General features: G+C 32.3%; 1 protein-coding gene across 4 annotated transcripts in view; it reads right to left on the minus strand.

Annotated features, from left to right (window-relative positions):
* Window positions 1-173: 173 nt before the first annotated feature.
* Window positions 174-27,921, minus strand: part of inaE (inactivation no afterpotential E) — a 50,360-nt gene continuing 22,612 nt past the window's right edge. For 3 of the 4 annotated variants that reach the window (XM_089698606.1, XM_089698607.1, XM_089698608.1), the window contains exons 2-15: window positions 13,997-14,092; window positions 10,617-10,841; window positions 10,205-10,317; window positions 9,804-10,025; window positions 9,107-9,422; window positions 8,631-8,754; window positions 7,756-7,879; window positions 6,662-6,787; window positions 5,532-5,624; window positions 4,930-5,084; window positions 4,273-4,425; window positions 3,464-3,576; window positions 1,801-3,079; window positions 174-1,580 (exon numbers count right to left, since the gene is read on the minus strand). In XM_089698606.1, the coding sequence (XP_089554732.1) occupies window positions 2,905-3,079; window positions 3,464-3,576; window positions 4,273-4,425; window positions 4,930-5,084; window positions 5,532-5,624; window positions 6,662-6,787; window positions 7,756-7,879; window positions 8,631-8,754; window positions 9,107-9,422; window positions 9,804-10,025; window positions 10,205-10,317; window positions 10,617-10,841; window positions 13,997-14,091 (2,034 nt within the window). In that variant the 5' untranslated portion in view covers window position 14,092 and the 3' untranslated portion in view covers window positions 174-1,580; window positions 1,801-2,904. The remainder of the gene's footprint in view (window positions 1,581-1,800; window positions 3,080-3,463; window positions 3,577-4,272; window positions 4,426-4,929; window positions 5,085-5,531; window positions 5,625-6,661; window positions 6,788-7,755; window positions 7,880-8,630; window positions 8,755-9,106; window positions 9,423-9,803; window positions 10,026-10,204; window positions 10,318-10,616; window positions 10,842-13,996; window positions 14,093-27,921) is intronic. The other variant, XM_089698609.1, reaches the window with a different exon arrangement.

Consider the following 27,921-nt stretch of genomic DNA (forward strand, 5'->3'; position numbering starts at 1 on the left):
TAAATATAAGTTTTTGGTCTACTGTATGAATATAAATTTAGATAATTTGCATCTATATTTGGATTATGTACTTACATGTTCTCTTTCAGTATATTTATCTATTATTACTAAAGTTAATTATTGAATGAAATTGATGAAGGTAGATTGAATACTTAAAAAAAATGAAACGACAATTACTTAAAATATATTTATTATAAATTAACACAAACCCAACACAATATATTGGCAATATTCTAAAACATACAGTGAGAGAATAAAAAGCCCTAATTTAGGGTACAAGTGAAAAGAACCATCGTCCTTCTAATACTCGAATTTACAACAGTTAAGTAACAAATAGTAGATGTGAACGGACAAAAGTAGAAATGTATATTATTTACAAAATACTGGATAGAATATATTAATATGTTTATATATTAAAAATATTGAGATTCATCCTCACTCCCTAGTCCCTACGCATCCAAGTTAATCTTTAATTTTAACATTTGATTGAGGCCAAGCGTGTTGTCTTTTTCCATAATTTATAAAACAAAAACGCCAACAAAAATATAATAACAAATTACAAAAAGTTACATACGTGTAATACAAATAAAAACAATACAAAATCGTCATGATCATTTATCACATCGGACATAAAATGAATGTAGGAACAGAGTGTTAATTAAACTTCTAAGAAATTGACGATTCACGGTACACAAAAAAGGAAACAAACATACAGTCCATCAAAAGTTTGGGCCTTGCTTTAGGAAATATACATTGTGGAATTTTCAGCGTCTTACAATAGAGACCATGTTTTTTAAAAAATATTTTCATCTCGTTTATTAATTTAAACTTAAAAATGCGACCTTCCAATTTTGTTCACCATAATAATATGTTGGTTATAATTGTTCAACTTTATTTCACTTTAAAAAATAGAAACGGAGAATGAACAGCTATAACAATCTTTAAAATAAAATTGCCTTATTGCATGGAATCTTCGATTAGATAAATTAAAAATGCCTTTGTAAGACGATTTGAGTTCCACGCTTTTCCACATTTCTACGATAGAAAATATTTTCGTATCCTTGATTCATATATCTTTGATTTTAAACATAAGTACATACAAGATCATAAATAACTACAAAATACCAATAATATTAACTTGGAATGTGAGATAAAATGCTTTTAGAGTATTCACTCGAACAAGTAAAAAAACTTCTGTACATTACGGGCAAGATATTGCATCGTTTTAACAAGAAATAGTAACGTATTAAGTGCTGAATTGATTTATATTGAGTCTATGAAATAACCTTCATTTTATTTGAAGAAAATAAGTATTAAAATATCGTCTACTCATCTACTTTCCATCTACAAAATACAATTACAATAACAATATAATGAGGCTACGATATGCTTACTTTAATAGTTTTAAGTTTGAAGCATCTAAAGTAACACCATTTTTAGGAAACTAAAGTAATTTGTATTTATTAATTGACACCGGTAACAATGTTCTTACAAAACTAGTTATTGTACTTACGGTAGCGAGCCTAATGCCATTTCACACATGTATGATATTCGCAAAATTGTGGATTTGCGGTTGGATTCTACCTATCACTTCGAACATTTGCTTTGAACACAAAATGTATGGAAAATAAATTCAATGTATGGGAGTGTTTAATGTAACTTATTTGGATATTTCCCGTTTTATTTTTTAAAAGTTATTATTGTCATTTTACTCATTTGGTAAAGGGCTTTCGATATCAGTATCAGTATATAAAATTTATTGATATCTGCAATAGTTACGGAATAATCGCCTGTGCACACTTAACGATTACATCCTGTATATATATAAGGTTGTTTGATAAGTATGTACATAATTTGTTCGACAAATTCTGCAACCACATAATGGCCCTGAGAATTTTTAAATAGGTCGATTAAACAAAGCTTTTGTAAAGTGAATTTTGACAGTGAAATCATTTAACTTGATATAATGCGTTGAAAATTGATGTAAATATTTAAAAGGAAAAAAACATTTTAAATGTATCATGCATGTGTGAAACGGCATTCAGACCTAATATATGTAACACCATCATAGCGATTTTAGATAAATTATGTTAAAATTTCACTACCGGAGACAAAATATCTAATTTACGCTTTTTTACATAAATAAACGGATAAGAAGTCATCTAGAGATAGTTAAAAAAATCCTTAACTATCGTATGGTGGTGCTTATTAGGCTCTTATCCTGAACCGTTAAAACAAACTATAGACAATTTAACGTTTCATAAAGAATTTTCGAATTTGAGCAAATAAATTTTGTGAGTTCACAACTCCATCATAAGCTGACCTTATTATCTTCTAATAAAAATATATAATTTTGCGTTCGACTAAGCTTAAACATATTAAAACACATCTTGCACCGGTCATTGTCACGATTGTACTTAAAACTAATTTTGTATCTATATACACTTGCTTCTATAACAACCCCCTCCAGCTTTGATAGTAAAATTTCATAATTAATCATCATCACAGTCTTCTCACATTACACTTAATCCTAACCTTTAATGTACGATAAAGAATATTTAGGAAAATATTTACAAATAAACAGTACAAACATATTGGTATTTACAAAAATAAAATAATGTACATAATTGTTCTTTCGTACCCATCAAATATCTAATTAATAATTATTCTGCTATTTATGAGACACGTAAGGTTTTGCACGGAGAAAAATACTATATATGTATTATGTAGATGAGAATTCTATTTTCCATACATCTGTAAAGTCCCAGTGTGCCCAAGAGTTGTTCTAATTGTGAGTATATAAGAGTAGAAAGATTGGTCATATTTGGAATTACTCCCGATTGGATATAGACATCAAAAATTGTCTAAAGAGCAAACGTAGGTACAAATAAATGGTCTATTAGTCTATACTACTTGTGTGGCCCGGTAGTGGTGTTTTTCCGTCACAATAGTTTCGATGGTGCGATGAACGTTTTCTGGGAGATGGTCGAGTAACATGCGAGGCATCACTTGCAACTCCATGAAGTCCTCGGGACACGCCCATCGCATTTCGTATGTTGGCTCTTGGATGCGTACTTTCCTGTAAACGTTTAAAATTAATATCAATGTTAGGAAGCATATTTCGCTACTGGAATTTTCGTTCAGAATTTAGTTGTGTACGGTGAGTTTAAATTTAAACCTACTCATCTCATAGATTCTTAGCTGAGCTGAACTTGAAGATACTAGTAATACACGCATGTACAATAATTTAATAACAACCAAAATATACATATTTTAATGTTAAAATCATAAATACCTTTCTTCTTCTGTTTCAGGACTAGGTAAGCGTAAACAAGAAAAGTCAAATTTAGAGGTTAGTCATTTTATAACGTAATTTATTATGCGTATGCGTATTTTATTATATCGTAATTTATTATGTTATTATTTGGTTTTTACTAAAAGTCTATAAGTAAGTAAAACTCACTTTTCAATACCCATGCGCTTGCGTCGAACAATGTGCAATATTCTGCCGGCCGTAAATAACCTCGCTGTGGAAAATCGTCGTGCAAACACATTACGGGATACAAGTGCTGCTTCCTAGAATTTTACAATATTAAAGATTAATAATGTTTGTCAAACTTGATAAAATAAAACAAAAAATAACACGTAAAGCCATGAACAAAACACAAAATGTTACAAAATAATACATACGTGATTATGAAATTGTAAACAGGATACCCAGGGGTTACTATGATGTATTAAAGCAGTATTTATTCCAGTGTGGAAAAATGACTAGCATCTACTAGTCCTACTCTGAAAATAATATGCTTTATGACATCATGGTAACCCCCCTGATCCTTAAAATGCGTATTACAGATGATAAGCACAACAATAAAAACAGTAAAAGATATTAACCAAATTGTGATCTTATGATTTAAAACAATAAAAATTAAAAACAGTTAATGCAAGAAATTGTGATCATATGATTTACCTACCTGTACGTGCGACATGAACACAAAAACACCAGCCCCCCTAGACAAGTGGCTTTCTATTAGCGTAAAGTTCAATAGAATAGATTATGAATGTATGAGATTGACGTAATCAATCGTCGTCGTCGTCGTAATCAAACGTCAATCTCATACATTCATAATCTATTCTATTGAACTTTACGCTAATAGAAAGCCACTTGTCTAGGGGGGCAGAACATAGCACACATACCTGCACCACAGCACACAAACACAAACGATTAGACACGCAGCGACACAGCGGCTGTAATACAAAGGGTTCACTGACAGCACTCACGGTGGAGACGCCCTGCAGCAGCAGCGCGTCGGAGTCGTCCGAGTGGTTGGCCTCCAGCTCCTCCGGCCGCCGCCACGTGGACTCGAGGTCGCGGGCCGGCACGCCGAACAGCGCGTAGCCGAAACCGTTCAGCATTATCCGATACTGTAATCAAGTAGGTCAATATACATCTTATAGTTTAAGAGTGTATTTTTAGATAGATTAGTTTGTTAAGTTAAATCGTTCAAGTAATCTCTTTCGCGTTAAATTTACAAGTATGTACCTATACTATATCAACGCACTCGGAAACTTTTTTTACTTATAAAAACTAACAAGTGTTAACGTCTCGTCGTCATACGTAAAGTCAATGTTATAATAATTATAAACAACATCAATAATGTAACATTCCTCAATCAATTTTATACGATTGGACACACCGTACGAGAAGATAAACTTTACGGTGTCTCAATAACAGTAATTAATCATTAGATGGATCGAAACTGCGACACCAAAATTTTAATTTACTTTAAACAATTTTTATTTTTATTTCCTCTCAAAAAAGAAAAACGAAAATTCGAAGTTTGATTCTGATTCATTAAAAAAGAAATTAAGAAAAAAACATTCTCATTAAATGCGCCAATTTTGCGCACAGATAACAAATAAGCTCACCTTGGGCAGTTTAGTGGCGTGTATAGTCTGTATCACTTTGGTGCGCAAGTTCTCTATGCTGTGCACGCTGAGCCGCATCACCAGGTCGTCCCCGACGCCCACCGTCAGCACGAAGCTCTCGGTGTAGCGCGCCGCCTCACGGCTAATGAGCCCGGCTAAAAATACAACACTTTTACAACCGTGTCACGTACGCCGAGAAATGTTTAGAGAAAAGCTACGATTATTTTTTTTTTTCGCAAAAAGCTTGTGACATTTTTATGAGTGTCATTGTGAGATTTTTATAGTGTGTTTTGAAATGAATTCAACTGTATCGTTTTATGTTTTTAAATTTTATGAATACACTGATACAGAAATGCTATAGAATTTTAGTTTGCGAGAAAGCAAAGTACGCATAACTCGTGTATAGTAATTACTAATTATGCTAATGTTAGCTTTATTTTAGAGCGTTGCATATTAATCACTTAGTAAGATGCATAATGTTTAAAATTATTTATGCAAAGTCGGTAAGAAAAAAGTTATGATCATTATAACAAAGTTACGTTACAATAATATCATTTTTATGTAAAAAGTTGGAATGAAAATAAATGATATTTGAAACTTACCGGGTGTAGAAAACGCGAACACTTTCAAATGAGGATAGCGTGGTCTTAATTTTAATGCTACTAATACTGCGACTCCAGCTCCGAGACTGTGACCTGTTAAAAATATATATTTAATGTTAGTTATGTTTTAATAAACAAACAAATAAATATGGATTAATATCGGTTTCGAATTTTAAAATATATATTTAAAAAATGTTGGGATAACATTCCTAGTCCCAACCTTAATTTATGCAAGCCATAGAAATCTAAATAACAAGACACATGGAAGTGCTATAATGTCATAATTCATATGAAAACCGCTGTCGCCAAAATCAACACATATAAACAGATAGCTAAACAGTACACACAAGTAAACTATGCCTTTTATTGGACAGCTTGATTTTAGTGAAAACTAACTTAAATATTAAATTAAGCTTTTTAATATGTATCCTAACGCACGAATTTACGGTTTATTTTAGAATAACATCCCTAAGTATATGAGACGTTTTGTTTCTTTTTGTTCCAATACGGAAAAATTCGGCTTTTCTACAACAGAAGTTGTCAATTTTCAATAGATATAACTTTGAACATAAAGTCATAGAAATAAGGTTGAAATTTGTGTTAAACGTGATAATAAGAATGGTAGACTGTGTCATTCATTGTTATTTCGATTACTATGGTGACACTCGTAATACTTGTAAATATTCTATAATTTTAAGGAAAACCGGCATTATTTCTAAAAAAGAAATATTTACCGATGAAATATTATTCCTTTATTAGTATAATTACAACTTGTGGAAGAATTTCCGCAATGGGATATGCTGAAACACACCATGTTTATACACATACGTCTCCAGAGCAACTGAACAGTGACGAACACGCTGGTGTTGTGAAAGTCACCTGAGTGGCGACAAGGTCACGCGCGCTTACGACTTCTAGTGTCTTGTTATTTAGATTTCTATGATGCAAGCTATTTAATATTAATATATCATAAAAACAGTCTTCATTAATTATATTCAGTTGTATTATAAATTGGACAAAGCTAATTATATATTTTTCATTCATCGCTAAAAATAAACCATGCTAAAAATAAACTTTTATATTATTACGTACTATGAATAGATTATCGTTTTTGTAATAGAATATAATACCTGTTAGTATTAGGTCATATTGAGGGAACTGTTGGAAAGCCCTTTCTAGTACCGGTGTTAATCGACGCAGCATCTTTGCAGCACCCATAGACATACCCTTATGAGCTGCCGTCCCTTCTGGTAATCCTAGGAAATAAAACGACAGAAAATTAATACCAGCTTGAACTTAAAATTCATAAACAAGGGCTTATTTAAAAAGTGACGTTTTATGTAATGGGGAGGAATTAAGAATATACACTCATAGATTTTATTAATCATTATTAATTGTTAATAATATGGCAAAGAAATAAATTAGACACTGTTTATAATACTGATTACGTAAATATGGTATTAGTTATCTGATAATAACAAAACGTTAAATAAACGACATTATAATTGTTAAATAATATGCAAATTAAATTTCCAGACGTTCGCGCGTTCTTATCACTTACTAACATTGTAAGATAGAAGACAAATTGACTGATAAAAAGAAAAAAAAACATCATAATTATAAATCATTGATAATTTAAATAAACAAATATTAAACAGAGTTGAATAATTAATGTAGGTATTTGGGGAGAAGAACGATCATATTAGATTATATTATAGTTTTAAATATAATATTACTTTTTACATTATACATTTACTGTTGTTTATTCCTTACCTGAGTTACGCTTATTTTCTAATATTTTATAACTGTTATAAAATTGTTATATAATGACATAGATTACCCTTATCGCTTTAATAACATGCAATTTTATTGCAAGGTACGAGAATAAAATATGTTGGCAACATTAATCTTTTCCTATTAACATTGAAAAAAATGTTTTATGCGAATCTATTTTTCACATATTTATGAAATAAATCGCATTATTACCAGTACAATGTAACTAAAAACTATATGTTGTTAAAATTTATAACGAATAGCTGTCCCGGCAAATGTTGTTATGCCTTACTCTTATCACTAAATAGACGTTAAGCGATTCTCAAATCCAATAGACTCAAAAATAATGAGAATCGGTCTAGCCGTTTCGGAGGATGTGCTAACTAACATTGTTACATGAGAATTTCATATATAAAGATTTATACATAGATAAACAGTCAAACAGTATTACCATCAGCTTCAAATCGTTCAGAGCCAGCGGTGAAATCAGTGAAGATATCGCTCAAAGATATGGAACCTCGTATCGCCACTACTATGCTTTCCCGGTCGTGGTCCGCGATCACACAGAATGGTAGCTGCAAAGTTAAATGCATGTTTGCTTAAGGGCATGTAAAAGGTAACGGGACCTTATGATAATTAATATACTTATTTCTTAATGTTATGTTTAGTTAAAACATTAAATAAGGTACGCGATTTGGGCGTTGAAACCTTAGTTTGTTAGTGATGCATCATTGTAAAATTGATAAGAGTTAGGTTGACGTTTGAATAAATTTAGTGTAATGGTTCTTTAGTAAATTTAAAAAACGAACGGTGCCTACATAATTTTTGTAAATCCAATGTCATTTGAAAGGAAATAGTTTAGATACCAGAAAAAATGGCCGCCTGAAAGTATTTTTCTTTTCATACTCTATAATCTATATTATCATATAGCTATAGCTGTAAATAGTAAAAAAGTGCCAATCATAGAGTTTTCTTTGAATTAATTTCTCACACTCCGGAAGACTGACTTTATCTTATTTATAAACTAAGTTAAAATTTTTGTCTATTTTTTAAGTACTAACCGCATATGGCATACCGAATATGAGGAAATTTTGAGCTTAAATATATTAGTTAGCAAAAAGTCCTCAAACTTGTATTTCCTTGTTAGTTATTTTTTAGTTTGATTCATCATAATGACCTCGGTGTGTACCATGACATGAAGTTAATTGCTATATTTTAAAGCTTCATCATTAGGAGAGTTTTTTATGCATTCCGAGGCTTAGAGCGTTAATGCTACTTATATTAATCGGTATAATATATCTGCAAGGACTTCCCCTTATCACTTACTTCAAACACGCGATTATTGAAGGACGCGAAGATGATGTCATCCGCGGATAGTTTGGACATGTACTTGACTCCGGCGAAATGGCACAGACAGCAGTTGTCATCCGTGACTATCGAGTTCTTTGGCCTGTAAACCGTTTTATTTATAGCCCTCACGTGATTCGCTTTACCTTCAATATACAAAGTTCGTACGGTATTTTTAAGTCACGTTTTTAATTTTTTTGCGTGTATTAAATTGTATGACACGTTTCTAGGAATATTAAGTTAGTTTACCCACGGTTATGTTCTATTTAGGGGTCACGTAAAGTCACATTAACCAAGTTTTCGCATGATACGTGATATAAAACAAGAAAAAATATTCATTAGGAACCAGTTATAAACGGAAGACAAAAGAAAAAGGCTGAGAATACAATTGCAAACGAGACTTAAATCAAAAGTAACAAAAGTTAGTTTAACACGCAACACACTTTTGTTCTTACCGACAACAACAGCACGTCAAATGCCTCGCCAGTTTACAGAATCCGGTGAAACAATGCCGATAGATGACGTACGGCCATCCGTACGCTGCTATAGATAGCCTCAAATAATGCAATGCGTTATCCAGATTCATCCACGGCGGTGTCTCCGAGAACACCTTGTTCACATCAGTGGTGTAGATCGGCTCTTCGTCGTTGAGCATTTGTATCCGACGCATTTCTCTGGTCTCACGTTTTTGTCGGACCCTCAGCAACACGCAGCCAGCCACCACGTCTGAAGGAACCAGGTCCGTTGACCTGAACAAAGCGCTCAGTAGCGCTGAAACGAAAGTTCAATGTACATTTCTTCACATATAATTGAGAAAGTGAACGCAAATTACTAACTACTTTATACAAGTGGTCTTGTGCGCTTTATATTTATGTTTCGTTCAACTCGGGTTTCTAGAGTTTTTGCATGATTAGCGTTTATTAATGGATCAAGATAGCGGTTATTTTTAAGCATAATATTATATGCTGATAGATTAATTTTTATTTAATGTTATCAATTAATCTCGTTGCCATCGACAAAAAAGTACCTTTCAAAACATATTACGTATGTCTTTAAATGATAAAAAACGTGTTCGTTTAATAATTCTCAAAGAATCTCCAACATTTATAAACAAACTCTATATTATATAAGGGTAAATAAAGCGGTATATACCAGCAACTTGTTGAAAAGCTTCTTTCCCATGTTCGTCCCTCTTGAGCCAACAAAAAGCCCACCGAAATCTCCGAGACCACAGACCAGTGACCTTCCTGTGATGTCTGGCTTGGTTTGGCGTATCTTGCATGTCGTCGTAGTTCACAGACCCCAGCGGATCGAATACCATGAACAATCCAAATACTGTTAGGCCCAATTGTACCCAATTAAATAATACTATACCTAAAAAAAATAACAAACATTTTTAGATCCTCTTAAATTGCTTTCGAAGAAACACAAAAATAAATCTATATCGAAAGAAAACTGTGGGAAGATAATCTAAGATCCAAAACATTTCTGTATAAAGCAATTTATTTTCGGAATAAGCTTGTTGTTTTATCTATAGACAAAAATAAACTTACTCTGAATGACTATACTTGAGAACTTGTCCTTTCCATCACATTCAATCACATCACAAAACATCCACATGGTTCCCATCACGTTCAGAGCTACTTCTGGTATCACTAAAAATACTCTGAAAAACAAATAACGAATTGTAGATTCGACCTTCAAATGTTTAAATAATATTAATGGCTTTTTTCATTCGAACTCATAAAATCACGATTACAAAAACGCATTAACTGTTGAACTTTAAAGGTACCTAATAGCATTACTTACAATAGACTTAACATTACTTTGTACTTCTGCAATCCGATCTTTAATTTTAAAAGTGTTACTGAAACATTCCATTACAAGACTTTAAAGATTTCGATTCCAATTTACGAAGAAGCCAGTTCGCATCGTACAATAATTCTTGAAGCTATATACACTTACTTAAATAATAATAAAGGCGATACGAGTTTCCTCGCATCCGTGTCTGTGATGGTGCCTCTCGCGGACTGTTGCGCGAGGCCCGACAGCAGCAGCATCAGACAGGCCTGGAGGGCCAGGGTCCCGCAGAGGTACAACCGCACGAACGATCCTCCGTGCCAGCCCTCCGTCTGGCACTGCCATGTTACGGGGTAGAGGACTTCCACTACCAGCGCTATTAGGACTAACCTGTTGAATGGAGAATATGAAAATAGCTATAGAATATGGATGTAGTAAGGATAATAATCTGTAATTTTTTTATTGCAAAGTATAGAAGCATTTGGCGGTAATACCTTATTTAAATTTAAAATGTTCTGTGCTTGTCAATATTAACCTAATGTAATTTAAATTACATATATAGTTTCTAGTTTAGATTTTCCTTAATAAAAGCGCTAAGTATATTTTTGTTAACTTATGGTAACAATATTTGTCTTTAAATTTAATTTTATAATTACTACGAGTACCTATCTAAAATTAAATAGGATCTTAATATATGTAGGTAGTATAATTTTAGGGTAAACATATTCAGCTTTTCATAAGTATATTATTATATAATTTATACATTATTTAAATATATTTATATTAGATACTAGCAGTCCGCCCCGGCTTCGCCCGTGGTACATATTATTTACGTTTTCTCTACATAAAAACCATCCTCGTACTTCAAGGAATATAATAAAAAAAGAATTAACGAAATCGGTTCAGCCGTTCTCGAGTTATGCGCTTACCAACACATTTTGCGATTCATTTTTATATATAAGATTATTAAATAGTTATGTTAGGTAAGCATTTATACATCGTAAAAATAACGGAAGAAGTATTTATATATAATTGTCGTAATTCTTCAACTATTATTAATTGTTATTTGTTATCGTAGGTTATATATAGTATGTAACAGGTTACTATATATTATTGATATTATTAAAATTCATCATCACAAAAAAGAATAATCGTATTTTAGTCTAAAAGTTCTTCCTTATTATGAAGAATTCCTGTAAGATTTAAGGATTTCTACCCGTCATCATTAAGCCCGTATCTACTATCTGTTATATTTGATAGAAAGAACTTTATAAAACCCGTAGCAGTATAGAGCATTGGCATTTGTGGTTTTAAAACTCGTGACCGTAATACAATTGAATAATGCCGCATATGATGATGACCACAGTTAATGCCCGGCGTTTCGTACATAAACGTCGGCAGTGCGCATCAACTAATAAAACCAAGTCTTGACAATTTAAAATCCATTATGTAGCAATCAAGACGAAGCAGAAAGGTCAACGCGTGTGCGCGAACCGAAATGTCTCAAATATCGAACGAGAAAGTTCATTCATACATCTGGCCTAGCAACAAGTGAACTGAAGCAGTTAATGCGAATTCCAGAAAAGGATGTCCCCTTTTGTGATGAAAGTGCCTCTCAACGATTATTGAAAGGGTTTCTTGGAATTTACGTGAAATAAAATTCGGGGTCAATCCGTGCGGAATAAACGGCCGCGGCGTCGATAAAAGTATATCAAATTTGAGGAGGTTTTCTACAAATTAAACAAAGTACATAAATCTAATAAAGCTCTAAGAAGTTAAACACTAAACAATTTAATAAAAAATTTCGGTTTCGCAAAGACGTTTAAATACATTGAGAATGGAGAGGAGAATTTTATATCGTGATTCAGAGTATAAGCTTGATACGCTACACGCTATGAATAAAACATTTACTTTTCCTGAATTTTCGTACAAAAATAGATTTATATTATTCCGCTTAGTAATGTTTAAGATAAAAGAGAAAAATCTTACTTTTAAGTGATTTTGAATCTATTGAAAAATCGTAGGTAGGCATACCTAAAATATGAAAATGAACTGCCGGTAAAATGTGAAACGGAACGGTATGGTCACAGAATACTTAATAGTAGCTAATGGTATGTTCTATGACTAATTGTAGTATGCAATAATCCCAGATCGTCTAATCTTCATATATTTGCACGCTCGCCTTGATTGCTCAATGCTCAAGGTACTTCGCACCTATGCAACGTGATAATAGAGTAGACTGTAGAGACTTATTGCTAATTCTGAATTAATTATTATTGGCATAATTGATAGATAATTATTATGGATAATTATAAAAAATAAACCCATTCATATTGATTATAATCTTCAGGGTAACCCCCTTGTTAAAATTATCAAAAACAACTCTTTAATTAAATATCGGTAAAAAACAAGCTACTTATAATATAGACCGGGAGATACTGACACAAAATTTCGAGTCATTTGTAACAGGATGGCGGTTCTACAGGGTTCTTAGTACGCAATGACAAAAAGAAAAATGATGGTGTGAACGCTGGTACCGGCGGCTTAGTCGCGTGGGCGTTAGTCGAACTCATCGGAAAATAGCGAAAGTCAAACGATTTGTAACAGTATGGCACTTATTTTTCCTGTAAGTTTGAGGATCAACGAATATAAATACAAAATTTCAAAGATCTAGGTGTTGGAAATCTTCACTTATATAAATTAATAATAAATTTATTTTTCAAGTATGACAGCACTTTTTCCCCCTACTAGAAGTATGGCAAATATAATAATGGTCACATTTTATCAAATACTCTCCAAAAAGCCAAATGCAATACTGGTACAAAAAGATAGGCGAAATAAAAAAAATTTGCAGATTTTCGGCGGTATGGCGACCATTTGGAATCGTCCGAAAAGTATGGCATGGCGATTTTCGTAAATGGCTGCACGACGATGGTTACCTGTGCAAAAGTTAGCTTGGTACAAATGGTTGAATAATTGTTTTTTTTAAATCAACACATTCGCGTCGGTATGGCGGGCTGTAAGTCATACCGGAAAAGTATGGCATGACACTACCGCCTACTTCTTTTTTATGGGCTATCGGTAAATTCTAAAATTTTTGTGTTACAAATCGTTTGACTTTCGCTATTTTTCCGACGAGTTCGACTAACGCCCACGCGACTAACCCACTGGTACCAGCGTTCACACCATCATTTTTCTTTTTGTCATTGCGTACTAGGACCCCTGTAGAACCGCCATCCTGTTACAAATGACTCGAAATTTTGTGTCAGTATCTCCCGGTCTAATAAGATAATCTCATGAAATTATTGTATTGTCACCGTGATAAGTCACCTTGATAAGTGTACAAAGTTTGAGTTAAATATGTCCGTTTAAAGTGTTTCATAATTGATTCTATTAGGTATCGGCACAGACTAATAATAATATACTACGTATACAAGTATCGGTTAAACATCAAGCATACAAACATACAGGTGAAGCTAATATAAGCATGTACAATAAAAGAAATTTGTCATTTCTAAAAGTCGCGAAAACAATCAATTTCTTACCAGACGAATCGAAAGAGAAGTTCAAAGATACTTGGAAAAACAAGATCATCTGAGGCAGCTAGCCATTTTCGCCCCAGCAGCCGGAGCGCCGGCATCCTGAAACAAAATTATACCTTTTAGTCCTTGCTATAGAGCTCCTTATTGAAACTATTAAATGCCAGACATAGATGTACTATATCTATTACGTCACTTGGCAATTAGCTTATTACGCGAAAGACGATATCGCATTTGCGAAATAATATTGCTTACTTGCGAATTGCGAACACAGGCACAGAACGTTCAAGATGACTCAACAATAATTAATTATTTCGACTTTATGAAATGTATGTTGTTTTAGATATATAATATTTTTAACAACCTTATACCTAGTTTATTTATTGGTAACTTTAGACAAGGATTAATTTTATTTGGTTTACTCGGACTCGTATTGGTATAATAATATTGTCTATCATCCCTGCGGATGGCTAATTTGTAGTTATGTTATTCTAGTACATATATTATGTTATAAAAAACCTAGAGCCATACATAGTTGAATGATAACTAATATATAGGTACTACCTATATTAATATTAAAAAGCGGAAGAGTTTGTTTGTTTGCACGTGTGAATCTCAGGAAGTACTGGTCCGATTTGAAAAATTCTTTGGATCGAGAAAGGCTATAATATATGTATCATCACGCTAAGAGCAATAGGAGTGAGCAATGCGGGAAAATCCGGGAGGCACATCTAGGCAAATAATAAACCGTGTTAAAAGTTGTTATGTCATCGTTTATAAGTTATTGACCGGAGTCTTCAAGACTTAATTGCAACACCATTATGCAGAGTCATTTCGAAACATATTATTTAGCATTTTTTACTATAGATTTGTAATATTTTTGCTATTTAAATAATAATAAATAAAATATAACAGAATTTTCTATAAACTTTTTTTTACATATTATGTTTTGCTACTTATTCGTTTTTTTACGTACCTAGTAGTGTTTGTGGTAGTGTTTTATCAAATACTATAGCTGTTCCGCGCGGTTTCACCCGCATTACTCCGCTCCTGTTGGTCTTAGCGTGATGATATATGCAGTGTAACCTATAGCCTTCCTCGATAAATGGGCTATCTAACACCGAAAGAATTTTTCAAATCGTACCAGTAGTTCCTGACATTAGTGCGTTCAAACAAACAAACAAACTCTTCAGCTTTATAATATTAGTATAGATTTGTAGGGAATTAATATTGAGTTCATAAGATTCCGTTGAAGATTGTAATCTATATCAATATCTTATATATAAAAATGAATCGCAAAATGTGTTGGTAAGCGCATAACTCGAGAACGGCTGAACCGATTTCGATAATTCTTTTTTTATTATATTCCTTGACTAGCGACCCGCCCCGGCTTCGCACGGGTGCAATGCTGATACTAAATACACTACAGAAAAATTGTGAACGTTGTATAGGTATAAAAATATAGCGGCCCGCTCCGGCATCGCACGGGTATAAAATACCTACATAGCCGGGCGGCCGCAAACGCTACGTCCCGCAATTTTTAAATCTGTAATATCTTCGAAAATATTCACTTAAATCATACGGTGTAAAGGGCCATATAGATCTATATTAAATGAACAATGTATTCAAGGTATTTAATTGGTTAAGGATTAATGCTGTATTGGTTAAAATCGCTTCGAAAATTAGCCATTATTTGTCGTAAAAAGTAAATGACAAAAAAAAGTTATTGTGGGTTATCCATAAGAGATAGACATATACCATCGCGGACTTTTCTGTAGACCTTTTCAATGTGTATAATACTTAGTACATTATTTTGATAAAACTCGTAGGGTTCAGCCTGCGTTTGCAATGTAAGCGGAATAAATGTAATTTTTTACGACATCACATTAGAAACCTCAAAAATAACAGTACTTCTCCACTATTTAATGGATGTTATTATACATATAAACCTTCCTCTTGAATCACTCTATCTATTAAAAAAAACCGCATCAAAATCCGTTGCGTAGTTTCAAAGATTTAAGCGTACAAAGGGACATAGGGACATAGGGACAGGGAAAGCGACTTTGTTTTATACTATGTAGTGATAGTGAAGTACGAGGATGGTTTTTATGTAGAGAAAACGTAAATATTATGTACCACGGGCGAAGCCGGGGCGGACCGCTAGTCTAATATAAAAATCACGACGAAATGTTTTGGGGCAAAGCATTGCAATTTTGCGGTGACAAATTGCATGCGTTTAGTATTCTATTTCTATCACAGATAATAACTAGTAGCTAGCTACTTCTGTATTATTTTCAACAAAATCACAAGATGTTTCTGTTTGTCCCATAAAGTTGCACCGTTGGTCTACTTCCCCGGCCGCTGAACCCGGATCGAATATTTTGGGAATACGGGCTAAATATTTGCGTATTTCTTAAACACGTTAAAGTCGTAACAAATGATACATGGAATGCAAGGTACTGTACGTATTTATGGTATTTTGTGTGTGTTTATTTATTTTATATATTTACATAATTTTATAAAAAAATGTGTGCGTGTACTAGTGTACACACGTAAGAAGTGAAACTTCATTATGACCTTATTTTTCAAAAGTATTTTTTACAGAAAAACGTCGAATCACGCGTGGTAGGGATAAGAAAAAGATGGCGCGTAACGGAAAAGTGTCACGCGTAACGAAAAAATGTTACACCAAATTTTTTTCCAACCCCAATAAAGAAATTTCACTTCAAAAATATCGGTAAGTACATTTAAATGTATAATTACACTGCTTTATTTTGCAGTATATTATGTCTTACTAGATGCTTAGTGTTTGTAATCGGTGTTAGTTTTTTCTGAAGTAAGTATAATTAAGTAACGTAATTATTCAATGCATGTAATATAATACATAAGTAAATAGTATTTGTCTGTTGTAAAAATTTACACAAAAATTAAATATTAGCTGGATTGAAGTTGAGGATACTTAATTCTGACGCGATTGCGATGGGACGTGGCAACGTTGGGCAACAGCCTAATATTCAAAATTTAGTTTTAAATAGGTTATTGATGTGAGCCTTATAATTAATCTTAGTGTAAATTATTATCAGTTCCGTATCGCTCCATACTTATTTGTGGAATCTAAACATACTTTTAAAAATATTCAGGCTCGATTGAATTAAATATACGAAACTAAAATCTCTAAGTCTGTATAAAAACTAAAATCTGAATTTAAAATCATTTTATATAATTAGCTCACAACTATCCTGTTATGATTTTTATTTTGATATTTAAGTAACAAAAAATTTGGCTTGTAACGTCTGTTATGTATTGCACATTTAGTTTTTACATGTTAAAATTACATAATTATCTTGAAACTACAAAGCAAATTACATATATTATAGTTATATATTTTTGTAATTACTCTAGTAGGAATAGACACGTGTAAATTGCACTTATAATTAATTTGATGGAACTAGGTTGTGTGTCAAACCTTTTAGTTCGTGGGCCGTCTGCATCACCCACACGACTTTAATATCGTTAGTGTACTGTATTGCACTCCTGGTAAACTAGTGTTGCGTCATACAGGTAACAAAATAATAGTATTAGTTAGACAAGGTCAGGAAAGTGCAACTAGCCGTTGCTAATAATATAACTTCTAAATGTTTGTTGGATGGGATGATGTTCTTTGACGCAATTATAAGCTTGATGATAGGATGGATTTAAGTCTCTTTATGAGAAACAACGATCAGGCCAAGAGGGTATTTCTTTTAAACGTTATAATATCTTCCCATAAGGAAGATATACTTGTCTACTATTTGTATAAAGTCTGTCCATACATCACTACCATTGTATTAGAAGTTAAATCTGGACGATTCTGAAGATGTGCATGTGATGTCTAATTGAATTTAAAATACCTATCATTCATATGCTCTTTGCCAATTACCGGCATGGTAAATATTATGTTGAATTCCTACATTTTCTTGTCATTAAGTAAGTTGCATATTTTGTTTAACAAAGTTGACGTTTAGACGTTTTACAAAGTAGATTTGTTAGATCGTGAAGTTTGTTGAGGTAGGTAAAGTAAGGACAATTTGTAATAAATTTATTGCTGGGCAAAAGTTAAATTAGTTTGGTTAGGTTAGGCGTGGAATCGTTAAATTAATTTCGATTTTACGAAAGTTTAAAATTTAATAATTAAAAAAAATTATTTACTTTACCTAATACAATAAAATTAATATATCTAATTAATATATATGTATATGTTGGGAAGAGTCCTGAAAGAGAAGCATAGCGCAAACGATTACCTATTATTAGAGTATTACATATTATGTGGTAGAAGGTAGGAATTTTCCACCAACATTATATACAAGACTGGTCAAATACACCAAAGAAATTAGGTGTTTTTGTGCAAGACAAAAAACAAAATAGTTAGTATTAACAATAACTTTTGATTACCGATATAATAAAAAAGCTGACCATAGTACAACATTCCTTAATATAGGAAAACCTGTTCAATAGCCGAATATAGTAGTTATACACTATACAATATGAAAAATTAGGCGTCTCAAATAACAGAATACTTATAGAGGACGCGCTAAACAGCTTAGATTTTTTTTTGGACTTTATATTTTTATAAATACCTTTCTATTCGAAAATATTTTATTTTTTTGAATGGCAATACTAGTTTTTAGTACGAACTTTGGTTAGAATATTAAACCGCATTAGTTTATTTTAAATGGAGTTTACAAAGATCGACAAATGCAAAATACGAAATCTGATGTTCACCCATTTTCACTTTCTTATATACTTAAAGGTCTTGATATACATAATATTATATATAGGTATAAGTATACATATACTCGAGTAATCGTTTGCTACTAAAGTTTGTTAATAAAGTTAATCGAGTAATATGTATTTTTCCAGTACCTAAATAGAGATAACGGCTCATCCCCTAATACAGCTGCGCACTAAGTCCTAAAATAGAATCTGAAGTTCTACAAAACAATATAAGTTCTTTCAAGTGATCTCAAATCTCATGTTGTTTATATTTGAATATAAATCAGATATCGGTTTCCAATAGCGTTGAATTTGCTTAAAGATAGTTTCAGCTTTCATGCAGTGGGTACCCAATACCTATCCGACTATCCGAGTTCCGACTGCATGACCTCAAAACTAAATGGAAGTCTAAAATGAGAAATCTGCTTTGATACTTGTTTACTGAGCAGTGAGCATTGAGCAAACAGATTCAACGGATCGTTGTTAATTTTTATTTTTATGACCAGTGTGGACGGCGAAATATTTTTATTGAAATTTTTGAGTGCGTTTCTAAATGTAGATATATGGTTTCTTTTTATTCTTGTAGTGTTGCTTTTTAGCAAAACAATGAACTCATATTTCATTATTTTGCTAAAAACAAACATCTCTGAATACTATAACTATACCTCTAACTATATCAAGATAATAGATATTATTGTATAGGTATAGAGATTATGGTGTTATTTAGATTCATTAAATTACATAAAAACACATATCCTGATACTTAATTGTCAACAAATAAGAATATTATGTATAAATAAAACAAAAATAAGTGGAAAATACCCCTCGTTATATCAACCTAATTCGTTTTAGTGAAAAGGTGCCGGCGATTTAGGACCCTTTTTGAACGGAGACCGCTCATTCTCGTAAAAACAAAGTGCCTTATGAATATAATCATTATCTAACCCGATACCTAGTAAATTTATAATTAGAAATTAATTTAATAATACCATGGGTTAAACCAAATAATCATATTCAGTAATAGATAATAATTAATTAATCATATGCACAAATTAACAGTTAAGATTTGATAACAGTAGGTGAACAGTAGGTAATTAATTACTAGCTGTGCCCTGCGGTTTTACCCGCAGTGCTCTGCTCCTGGTGGTCTTAGTGTGATGATATATAGCCTATAGCCTTCCTCGGTAAATGGGCTATCTAACGCCGAAAGATTTTTAAAGTGAAACTTTTATTACATCGTCTCAAACTTTTTGGTCTGTGTAGCGCATGTCGCGTGACGGTCGGCTGCCAAGTAGGTATAAAGCAGTGTTCGGAAAGTTTCACTTTTACCGTGGTTTCATAAAACCACACAACATTTTTTCTAATACCACCAGACCAGTAGTTCCTGAGAGTTCCGTTCAAACAAACAAACAAACTCTTCACTTTATAATATTAGTATAGATTTCTTTACAGTATACACAAATAAACAGCTATTAGTTACGAAATATCAATTTCATAAAAGTAGGTGCTTTAATTATGTTTTGAATATGTGTAATTCTAAAATTATGTTGTAATTATTTAAGGCTATGTTAAGCATACTCTGCAATTCTTTATACTGGAATTATTTTATTACACTTGTAAAACTGCAATGCAATATTATTAAGAATGTAATTTTTACAACGCTGACTAAAATACACATTTAAGAGCTAGCTTTCCATCCGCGGCTTCACACGCTATTCCCATAGTACATAGTACCAAACTCAAAGGCAATTCTATTTTTCAACTTCTATTTCACATCTTTAAAATTTTGTTTTCGTGGGGTAGGAGAATTATGATCCTTCAATATTCCAAAAAATATTCAAATCTGTTGAGCGGTTCAAGCTTGGAAAAGAAACGTAACATACAAACATTCAGATTTTCATTCATTTAAAGCAATGTAACAATGCATATGCAATGTTCATGTATTGTTGAGATTATAACGTGAATTAAGATAGCACTTTGTGTTAACAGGAAAATTTGTTGGAAGTGATTCCGAGTATTCTTCAGTAATAAACAAATTTTACCTGCATTTAATGTATGTAGGTATATATTTTGCACTGGTATAATATGCACATTGCGCTTATAAGTTTGGTTTTGACGTGTTCGCAATAAATTTTATAGCAAGTCAAACAGTCTGTTTTGATTGAAGAAATGCAAGATGCAGTTCTCTTGACGTCATCAATTTGGGTCAATGCACTTGTTCTGGTTTATTCGCATAATGTTATAATATAAAAAGTATGAACAAACATGAAGAACTATAAGTTTATTCAAATATAGCAATAAATTAGTTTAATTAACATTTTATGATGTAAAGTAATTGGTTGAAAAAATATACACGAAGAGTCATTTTCATGTAAATTGTTTTCAAGGTAAAAAGTTTGATTAATTAGAGCTCCTTTTATTCAAATTATGAACGAATTGTCCGTCTAAAATATGATGAAAAGACAAGATATTTCGTTTCTTCGCCCTGCGACGTAATTAATTACTGTCAAGTTAAATTTAGGTCTGCGCTTTTTGTGGCACTTTTTATACTGTGAAACTTTTCGTCGGGAAACTTTTATCACTTTTTACAAGAATTCTACCAGAGTGACAAACCATTAGTATTGTGGTTAACGAACAAATTCATAAAACCGCATCATCAGGTGCTTGTAACTGTGAAACCCACCAAAATATGGCCAACACGCAGACTTCGAGACAGCAAAAACCGCATTATCATGATAGTAATTGAGCTATAATCATGCAAGATCACAGACAATATTTACATCACAATGCACAAAAACTTGATTGTTATGTTCACCTTCGGCTACAAGATAATATAGCTCCATAGACAGTCAAATAAAAGTTTTTTAAAAACTTGTACGAATTTGCGTTAGACACAAAAATATGTTATACCTGTGAAAAATACTGTCTTTGTCTCATTCATAAAATATATGCGCAGTTATATCTCAACAATATTCCAACACGCAACCACGTATCATTATTAGATTGATGAAAGCAATCATTGTCAGTAATCGAAGCAGCCTCCCGCCTGACGTCACTTGGGTCAACGCCTCGCGATGCGATCTGAGGCATTGAGAAAGTATATTTGACCACAGAAATGTGCCAGTACATACTTATTGGGAAAACGAACCATGAAAACAAAATACGCTTTAGTTCTATTTTAGTATCTAGTTTATATTGAACTTGTTCTAAAAACATGAAATTGAAAACAACGAAGCTCATGCGCAACTCTAATACACGCACACATGTACGCGCACCTATATCAGATAAAAATGTACTTTTTATGGAATAGAGAGTGCAAGTTGAGGACAAGCAGTTTGACATTGGGCTTTTCCTAAGGCTTCTAATCTCCAACTTCTTCAACCTAGGTAAAGTCAATTCAAAATAATAACCTTCTAGGCCATGTAAACAATTTCACAAATGCAGCTGTGTCGATTCTCTGAACTATAGTAGATACACATGATTGATAATATCACAATGCGTAATAAAATTATACATATTTCGGACAAGTTGAGTAATACCTATGTCTATGTGAGTCGTAAAGTTTTAATAACTTCCTACGTACAAGTCAGACTCATAAAAATACTATTATTGCTATTTGAGAAGTTCGCTGAGCCGGTTAACGGCTGGTTTATTGCTAAACTCCTATAGATATGATGTTGTGATATTACCTACGAAACTGGGACGGCAAAAGTCAATATTGTCCAGTTATTACTTTGGGGCTAGGAAATGTTAATTAAAAATAACACGTCATAAAACCATAGCTTAATTAACACCTATGCGAGATATATAGCTCGTAAAGTTGTCAATTCACGAATCCGTTTAAATTATACTATATATTTTTAATTATACTATATATTTACTATAGATTATTTGTAGGTAAGTCTTATTTATCTTACTCTATTTGTATCAAGACAAAGTTATTTAAGGTCGATACTTTATAAGGTGTAATTAGATGTTATATTCACATTTTGTTTTAGCATTTGCAAATTTAAATAGAATTAAGGTGCAATGTTTTAACAAACACAAGGACTTGCTAGTTAACAAAAATATTAAAAAATATGTTTTTAATTTCATGTCTTATGTCAATTAGTAGGCGAGACTTCCAGAACTAATTTCTCAATGGTTTGCAATTTCAAGCGCAGGATATTTGAGCTTATTATTTCGGTATAAATATTTCTTTATTAAAAAATACCTAATATTCTTAACGTTCCTGAGATTTTAATCAAAATTATTTTGATATAAATGCTATAATGGGATATAAATATAATGTTTATACTGGATAAATGAAAATCCATGTCAAGGTGACGGAAAATAGAACCGTTATACAATTTATTTTCATAATGCATAGAGAAACTAAAAATTTGCCGCGAATTTCGAGGTTATGCAAAACATAGAAAAATATCAAAACCACACCTCAATGTTTTTCTTGGATAAATATTGAAGCGGTTATGAAATTCACGCAAGTGTACATGACTAAGAGAATTTATAATAAAGTGAATGTGCAAAATATTTCACAAGGTGCTGACTGCAGGGGTTGAAGGAAGTGCTAGAAAATCGAGTGGCGTGATGAACATTAACCAATGCTTACCTAACGTAACAGTTTGCCAACACTATCAGATCAGTGAACTGCCCCCCTAGTCAAGTGGCTTTCTGTTAGCGTAGCGTTCAATAGAATAGACTACGAATGTATGAGATTGACGTAACCTGTAGATACGTTTATCTACAGCCTACGTCAATCTCATACATTCGTAGTCTATTCTATTGAACGCTACGCTAACAGAAAGCCACTTGACTAGGGGGGCAGAACCGTTATTGCTTATAACTTTAGGAGTAACACGGAAATCGTTAACGAACTAATTCATCTTAAGAATAGGGATCATTTTAGATTTTTAAAATGGTCCGGTTCTAATTGTGAAGCACTTAGATACCAATATTGTGTTGTGAAGTTTAGAGATAGAAAAATTGTTCACATTCACCGTATACATTTTTCTTTAAGATGTCAAAAGCATTGAGGTAGAGAGCGAGTCCTTGCAATGGAATAAAAATGACTGAGATATAAGACACTATTTACATCAAAATGGAAAAGAGCACAAAGGATAAGCCCTCGTGAAAAATGCTATGAATTTGTGAACGCACATAACTGGCAAACAATATGTGAGTTGGAACCTACGTGGTATCTACTATGTGAAGCTCTCTGTTGTAGTATGAACTTCAAAAGCGCCACACTGTTGAATATTTAAAGCCTCTCTGGCACGTTTGGAATTCTAATATGAGCGTGTAGCTCTTTGTCAGATTATGAAGCTGAAATTTTCATAAACATTGTTTCGAACAATCCGTCACGTCATAATTGCAGTATTGCGCGGTAAGAATTTTCGTTTGTGTGGGAATTATCTCACCTTGTCAAGAGATAAACCAGAGACAAGCAATAAAGATATATTTTTGTTATTACATTACTGATAACTCCGTTTTATGTTTACGTAAAGTTGTATAATTAGTTCAATAAATACTGCAAAATTTAAATATCTTTAACTGATGTGTAGTCCATTATGTATGACCAAGAAGTAAGAGCAAAAACCGCAAGCACATTTTAATTATTGCAATACAAAATGCGACACAAACGCAACAGTTGTATACATACCTATACCAGATGTACAAATAAAACTATTAATTTATACCTTCATAATTCATTTGTACTATCATACTGCATACACATGAGTCTATCATACGCTGAAAACAATGCCTATCTTCCGCATGACAGGAGATATACGACTGTAAAGCATAGAAATGTTCTATAAACGCCAAGGCAAGATGAACGCTCATTGTCCACCAGTATTGCATTGTTTAAAAATATTACCACAGCTTTTCTGTAGCTTATAAATTTCATACGTTTCAGTAAAGCGACATTAAAATTGTTTGTAAATTGCAGTGCGGCATTCAGTGGGAACTTATTTCGTAATCATAGACATTGTGTCATTTACTTAGCTATATACAGGTATATAAAGATCAAGAAGTATTAAAGTACATATATAAAAATGTAAGTCAACAAGCTTCACTTAGGTAATCCAAAGACACTATGTACCTAATACAAATTCATATCCAATTTGTTTCAACATACAAAATGATTATCATACATGTTTGATAAAATATGATATCTAGACCTAATAATAGTTATATCTAGACCTAATAGAACGTTAATCAAGATTTACGTATTAAATATATAATATTCTAAAGAAAGCGTGAGAATTTTGTGGCTTTTATAGATATGGATTGCAACCTCATTGAACATTTGCATTTATGGAGATATTTTATATGTTTAAATTAGTTTAATTAACTCGTATTATGTACATCTTTTTATTTTATAAACACGTGACACGCTTTAGCCTTGCATTAGTAATTAAGATAACATCCACATTAAATGTAAAATAGCTTAGATTTTGTATACGTAATCTGCTAAATTATATATACCTATCTTAAACGTGTTTAAAACATAGAATGCTCTGGTTCAATCCAGAATTTTTAAGACTGCTTTTTAAAATATCAAGTTCTAGTATTAGAATATAATATATATATGTATAATAGTCAATAAAACATCTTCATTATATAAGTTGATTTTTTGCACACTTAGTTAACGTTTTGTACAATAAAAATAACTATTTTTCCATGCAATTAATGTCCAAAATTATAAATCATTAGTCGTAAAAAATTTAATTTCATGTCTGTAATACGTTGGTTTTGATAAAAAAGCAATAGATATCCAAGAAAAATGTTCTTACGTATTGAATTTATATACTCATAGACTTTGTTTTTGCAGTAATTAAATATCGCGCTTTTTATTTATATTTTTTACGGAAATAACAAAACTATGACTAATCTTAAACTACATGTATAAGCTGTAGTAAAGCTCATTTTATATTACAAGCAAAAAAAGCCCTGGTGATGAAAAAAAATTACTAGAAAATGGCAATCAAACAAAGAGATATATCTATGAATTTGTTTATTTTTTATTTTTATTTTAAACTGATGACTTAAATTATCATCTTAACTGTATAAATTATTGCGCTATAGCCTATAGTTATCTTTATTTAATATTAGGTATGCGAATTAACGACTTCAAATACTCATCTACGATCAATAATAATATCAATTTTTTTATAATAATAGATATTATCTAAGAATTTAGTTTTACTGAATGATAATTCGTAGATATTTATAGTTAATTGAGAATGCGTAAAGAATTATGTAAATTAAAAAAATATGATTAATGGTATCTTAATTTATTCATTGAGCATAACAAACTTTTAAATATTACTTTTAAATATTACTTTTTTATAAAATTCCACTCTATCTTAGCTCACAGGTTACAACTAATCAATGCGTGACCGCACAGCGTGACCGTCATATAATCTTGACAACGAATATCGATTAATTTTATATACATTTGCGGTTATGGCCCTTTTTATACAAGTAGATAAATGCGTGTTTTTCCATCGCAAACTGTTGTGCAATTTTAAGCTTTACATATCTGTGGTTTTTGCTAATAATTATCTTTCAACAACTCGTGTGTGACTGGTGACATGTTTTATCTTCCTTGTTTAGTCTGAAGTACAGGAATTGTAAGAATCGACATGAAATAATCTCGTAAATTACAACAACTAAGTTGAATGAGTGTGAATATAGTGACAAACACGCACAATTGAAAAATTCACGACCAACATTAAAACTATTTTATTAGATTGTAGTAAATTACAATATAATGAAATACCCACTTACAAAACTATTTTTTTGCAAATTGTAGGTGTCTCATAAATATTGTTTTTCACTTTCATCGCCAAAGAGTATTTCATAGGCAATTAATTCTGGCATCCACAGCTTGGTGTATTGAAGGGACATAGTACAAATACTACACTGGTATAGGTCAGGATTGGATGTATGCCAGCTGTAAAGTGTCACCTAATATATCACACATAATAATCGTCGTTCTTTATGATGTACCTTTTACCTGATAGTAAAATTAATTCACAAACAAATTGAAATATTCCGTTTAATATCTTTGAGGTATGGAGCTAGAATACATATATCGAGAAGTAATAAACTTGATAGACTCAATACACGATAGCTTTGCCGCAAAATGGACTTTCCGTGTAGTTTGATTTCCTCTGTGAGCTCTGAGTTACATGCACTTTCGTAGAGGAAATGTGCTTTATGAGGATCAATACTTTGTAGTGTTTCAATTACGGAAGCAATGTAGTATTCTTGTATGGATATTCGTCGGTGTACTAACGAAGTGGTACTAATTATCTGCTATCTCCAGACACATAAACCTCGTCAGCTAAATAAACTCTAGAGACCTCGTACAAAAAACATTGCATGAGATCAAAAAGAGATACAGAATGAAGTAATTTTTATGCATTTTATATTATACATAAACATATTTTACATTATAAAGAATATATAAATTTATATTTATATTTATTTATATTTATTATAAATTTATAAGTGAAATAAATGTTTTGAATGTGCTATCTGTTTTTAACATTTATTTATTGTTCATAAATCCAAAAACCTTAATGCCGATAATTGGCTGTACATAGCGCACGATATAAAAATATACGAGATTATTTATACAAAAAGGGTCTATCAGAAATAGTAGGCTATAAATAGTTAAGCCATAGTATAAAGAGAACAAGTAGGCCGACTCCCGGTGCTTAGGAGCGCACGGTTTCAAAACTCGCGAGGAGCAGGATTGTCGCTTGTCACGTTGATATTTTAAATACATAACTGTATAAACAAAGTAGACAAGTAGTAGACAGTCATAGACTGCTCAAAGCAATGGCGCGGCCCTCACGAGAACGGTCCATGAGAAGGAGCCGAGCGTCGTTGTGTGCGTGTGTTAAGCTTACAAAGGGCACGCACATACAAAGGGCCGCGGCGCGATGTACCTTTGTTCGAAAATAACTTACCTACTTATTTCCTTTATACTATGGTTTAGCTAAACGACTAATGCTAGGCGTCCATTAGAGACGGATCGGGGCGGGTCGCATCGCAACGGGCCGTCTCTAATGGACGCGCTGTTTGCTCCTGCGTCCACCTGTACGGGGCGCGGCGGACCGCCTAGGCGGATTTTATCTAACAGACGCTCGCCGCTCACATCCGCCTGC

This window comes from Colias philodice, chromosome 9 (genome assembly GCF_061535455.1).
Source record: "Colias philodice isolate Cphi_HAF_F1 chromosome 9, ilColPhil1 Martin Lab GWU primary, whole genome shotgun sequence".
NCBI lineage: Eukaryota > Metazoa > Arthropoda > Insecta > Lepidoptera > Pieridae > Colias > Colias philodice.